This window comes from Apium graveolens, chromosome 2 (genome assembly GCF_009905375.1).
Source record: "Apium graveolens cultivar Ventura chromosome 2, ASM990537v1, whole genome shotgun sequence".
NCBI lineage: Eukaryota > Viridiplantae > Streptophyta > Magnoliopsida > Apiales > Apiaceae > Apium > Apium graveolens.
This window is the reverse complement of record NC_133648.1, coordinates 137,692,461-137,697,708: the sequence shown is the minus strand read 5'-3', so window position 1 is coordinate 137,697,708 and position 5,248 is coordinate 137,692,461. Positions and strand designations below refer to the sequence as shown.

Here is a 5,248-nt window from a genome sequence, read left to right as displayed (position 1 = left end):
TACAGCTCCCTGGAGTTGGTCGAATAGGTCATCAATTCTGGGGAGAGGGTACATATTCTTAATAGTTAGCTTATTCAACTCTCGATAGTCTATGCATAATCTCATACTGCCGTCATTTTTCTTTACGAACAGTACTAGCGCTCCCCATGGCAACACACTGGGTCTTATCATTCCATTATCTAATAACTCTTACAGTTGAGAAGCTAGTTCCTTCATCTCAACTGGGGCTAGCCTATATGAGGCCTTGGATACTGGTGCCGTTCCTGGTGCTAATTCTATAGCGAACTCTATTTCTCGGTCAAATGGCAACCCTAGTAAGTTCTCTGGAAATACATCCTCGAATTCGTTTACTACGGGTATGTCTTGTATATTAGGGACTTCCTTTTTGGTATCTACCACATAAGCCAAATAGGCCTCGTTACCTTTCGATAACAATCTTTTTGCCTGTAGCATGGTTAGAAATTTATGGTTATGTCGTTGACCTTTAAACACTTCTTCTTTTTCATTCTGCACTCTTATCTTTACTCTCTTCTGTACACAATCTATTTGCGCTCCGTTACTGGATAACCAATCCATTCCTAAGATTACATCAAATTCTCCTAATGCGAATGGGATTAGGTCAACCTCCAAAACTTTCCCTTCTAATTTCAACTTGCACTTAGGGTGTAATTGATTTACATAAATTATTTCTTTGTTTGCTATTTCCACTTGTAATATCTCATGTAAGGGTATGGCATTAAGTTTTAACTTTTTAGCAAAATCTTGAGATATAAAATATTTGGTTGCTCCAGAGTCAAATAGGACATTTGCATGTTCGGAATTTAACAAAAGAGTACCTGCTATCACATAAGTGTTTCAAACAGCATCCTGAACAGTCATGTTGAAGGTCCTAGTAGCTGGGGGTCGGTTGGACGCAGCTCTGCTCATACCTGAGACTTGGGGCTTCATTATCGGGCAATCCTTCCTCATATGTCCTACTTTCCCACATTGGAAGCATGTCTTGCTATATTGGGGATAGTTGTTGGCAAAGTGTCCGGGTTGGTCGCACCTGTAATAATTCAGAGGGGCTCTTGCCTGGTTGCATATCCCAAGGTGTCTTCTCTTATAGGTCTGGCACTCTGGTATTGGGGTGCGGGGTTGGTTATGAAATGTTTCCCTAGATTGTCCACCACCCTGGCCAACAATCTCGCATAGGGCCTTTCTGAATCCGGGGCCTCGCGTAGTTTGAGACACCGCTCCCCTGAATAACCTGCTTGGAAGGCTCCTGTTCCCGGTTCCTATTCCTTGGCTTCCTATCTTCCTTTTCCTATTTTCCTTTTCCTTCAAACTCTGCTCACTGCCAGCTTCAACAATCGAGGCTTTCTACACTAAGGTGGCATAGTCTGTCAGCTCTAACACTGCCACTCGGTTTTGGATCCATTATTTCAGACCAAGCTGAAACCTTCGCGCTTTCTTCTCTTCGGTATTCACAAATTTAGGCACAAATCTGGACAACTCAGTAAATTTGGCCTCATATTCTGCTACAGTCATCTTATCCTGTTTCAACTCCAGAAACTTAATCTCCATCTGGGTCTCCATAAACCTAGGGAAATACTTGTCTAAGAACAATCGGGTAAATCTATCCCATGGGATCACAGCATCGGTCTCTAGGTTTCATTTGGACTCCCACCAGTAGTTAGCTTCTCCTTTCAGCATTTAAGATACGAAAATGGTCTTGTGTCATTCCTCAACACTTAGTATCTCGAAGGACTTTTCTATCTCTTTGAGCCAGGCCCATGCTTCCACAGGGTCGGCAGATCCTAGAAATTCTGGGGGTTTGAGAGATTTGAAGGTCCTAAAGGCAGTAGCTGGAGTCTGTTGGGAAGCATGTGGTTGTGGTAGAATAGGTTGTTGGTTCAGATTTGCTCTTAGCAGTTCCATAAATTCATTCATGGGGTTTCCTCCCTGATGGGTATCTCAGCCTCTTCTTCTACATATTCTTTCTCATCATATTCATTATAGTCTAAGTCCTCCTCACTATCTTCATTTACTACAGGGTCATGTTCATTCCGTTGTTGGTTAACAGATTCTGCAGGCTATGCTCTGGTTCCTCTTATATGGGGTGGCATTATTCTGATGATGAAATTTGGTCAACATAGACATCGGTTAAAAATCGATGTCTATGTAAAAAATGTATGATGTCTTCGCGACTGATGTTAAATGTAATTTTTCATAGACATCGGTTTTTACCCGATGTCTAAGACAGACTTTCACAACGGTTCTGGAAAACTTCTGATGTCAAATATCAGATTAGACATCGATTATATATATGTAACTGTTGTTAAAAGCCTCTTTTAACATCATTTTCTTTAATATAACCAATGTTAATTTCAAAAATAGACATCGGTTGTTTATTCTAGAATTGATGTTATTGCTCTATACTGATATCCCTATATTAACATAGAATATTAGACCATGCATTAACTACGATACTGAAAAAAACTTAATTCTCAAAACTCAACCAATACATATATATTATTAACCAATTGAATTCAAGATCAACAAATTCTCAAAGTGTACAACTAATCTCCAATACGTCTATCATTCTAAAAAAACTATTCCCGTGATAAGTACAACTAATCTCAATGTATAAAATCAACCATACTCCTAGTACTAAGCCAGCCCCTTTGATGCTGGCTAGTCTTCTTGTTCTTCATGTTCTTGACCAATGATAATAAATTTTAACCTTTTCACCCCATCCAATCTTGAGATCTTTAAAACCTATGAATGAGTTAAACAAAAGAAGGTAACATATAAGTTACTAATGTCCCTTAAAACTAGCAGAGAGGACTTATATGATTAAACACCTAAATTATCACATTATTGAAAATTAAAAATTAAACAACATAGGAACATGGTTGCTCTACCACTGCAATTAGAAGCAGGAACACCAGTCTAGCAAGTCCATGCCAATATTCACAGTACCAAATACATCATCAGCTAGATAAAATAAAAAGTTTAGCATCCTTGCAAATCTTGGTTATTTTTGGAAGGGGAAAAACAACTGACATAATGTCACTAATTCTGCTTCAAATTAGCTAGATAAGCCTCCAATGATCAAAATAAATACCCATATAAAAGAAAATAGTGAATTAAAAAGAATAAAAGAACATATGTCCCTCAGAGATCAAGCAGGTACAGTGAGACATGGTGTCCTTTCTGTTCATTGCGTTAATGTTCAGACCACGTCCTCATTTATATGTCCAGCAGTCCAGATACTAATCAATGAACCAAAAAGTGGTGTGTTCCCAATTAATTATAGAAAAAACTTTATATAATCGACCAGTATCTGAGGTAAATATGGCTGTATTCTGTGCATTATATTATAATCGATGATCTTTCTCAACCCTAAATCATATTTTTAGCCCTGTCCATATTTTAAATCTGGTCGGGAAAGCCCTGACTAGATTTAAACCAACCCACCTTAATCTTACTTACACGACAGAGAATATATATCATGGTCATTTATCTATTGAATCATAAAGATAAATGTATATGTATTGTAAGTGATAGTACCTTCACAACGCGATTAGGCGTCATCAGAGGAAGACCAAGTTCTGAAAGTTTTTTAGTACCCCAACTTTCAAACCAATGCAGACCAGCACATTCCTCTAACATGTGAATAACAGCAGACTGGGTTATAATATTCTCGATCTTTCCTACCCCAAGATCAACCACGGGAACACTCTTCATTCTGTATTTTGATAGCAGCAGAAGCAAAGTCAAAAATGAGTTTGAAGACTGCAAAGCAAGAAAGGGTGCCCAACGAAATGACCCTGACATATCCCGGACATGCGTAGTTGGAGATTTAGTAAAGTAGGATACAAATGGGAAAAGAGTGATTTACATTACACTGAGGTATATATAGAAGTTTAAAAAACCTTGGCATTCTTGTAAAATTCAGAGTTATATCTTGGAGAAGACATTCCAAAAGCTGCTCTTGCAATGGCATGGCTCATAGCTGGCTCTGATTCAGGTATAAAATCAGTGTATGCTGATCCATCCTTGTTTTCTAACTGCAAGAGATTGGAAATATAACTCATGTACACTAGATTTATCTATAGTAATGAAGGAAAGATAGAATTCTATTGTTGAAAACAATTTCTTTAATTATTTATATCATCAAATGGAAGACTAAGTTAGAGATAGAACTTGTGCTTCCTGCAGTACTAATTAGCAACCACCGGTAACTATCTATCTCCTATAAATTATATCAGTAATCAATTAGTCAAAAGATTCGAGTTTGTTACCCTGTGATCACCAATTATGAAAACAAGATGTAAACTTGAAACAGAGGGATTAAATATAAAGCTATTTACAAAGATACGGATAAACATGTTTTGACTGATAGAAATGTACATAGTCTGATTGTACTTGTCAATTATGTAGTTACAAACCTGATGTAGAATCCATACAATAATACCAGCAAACTCTATGATACCGAGATATCTATCAATCCAAGTAGCATTCTCCGGCGCATCAACATCCACAACGGACATTAAACCTATTGTAAATTTTTACTTAACTTGGGTGTTAATCCCAATCATTTTCATAATCATTTACACTTTTCTGGATGCACCACTACAACATCATCATTAGTAAATATCTACTCTAGACACATTCTCGGACCATTGTCAGCGAACTTGTAGCTACTGATGAAATATTTTCTTTATCTTTTCAAATGCCAGGATAGGTGGTGATATTTACTCCTGAGTGAACATAACGATAATTAGGTACAACATAGTGCACTTTATTAAAACTAAACACCTAGTCTGTCAAAAAAAATTCCATACTACAATGTAGTATCATATTTATCGAGAACTGTTGTCAAATAGCTACACCTTTCACTTCCTATGCAAACTGTTGTCAAATAGCTGCACCTTTCACTTTCGATGCAAAACTGGTAAATTCAAATTGGTTGCAATTTTCCTAAGCAAATATTTGGCAAAAGCATGAAAACAATAATGTAGCTGAAATCTTACCTATTGTGCTCTACCCTAATTAAAAAAACAATAGATGCAACATTAGTAGTTCATCCATAAGAGAGCATACTCAAAATTGACAAGTTATCGCTAAAATAACATTTACTACTACCAAGCCGACAAGGCAACAATAACAATATGACTCAAACACTTGACAGCAAGGTGGACTAGCATCTAACCTGTAGAAATTCCATGAACAAGTAGTATGCTTGCTTTATATTCACCTT

The 5,248-nt window shown here is 37.1% G+C and overlaps 1 protein-coding gene across 1 annotated transcript; it reads right to left on the bottom strand.

Moving 5' to 3' along the window:
- Nucleotides 1-2,676: 2,676 nt before the first annotated feature.
- On the bottom strand, nt 2,677-4,538 carry LOC141693674 (SNF1-related protein kinase regulatory subunit gamma-1-like). Its single transcript, XM_074498828.1, has 4 exons — nt 4,437-4,538; nt 3,921-4,055; nt 3,556-3,780; nt 2,677-2,760 (listed from the first exon to the last, which is right to left on the bottom strand). The coding sequence occupies exons 1-4, from the start codon at nt 4,536-4,538 to the stop codon at nt 2,677-2,679; spliced, it is 546 nt and encodes a 181-aa protein (XP_074354929.1).
- Between the last annotated feature and the right edge of the window lie 710 nt (nt 4,539-5,248).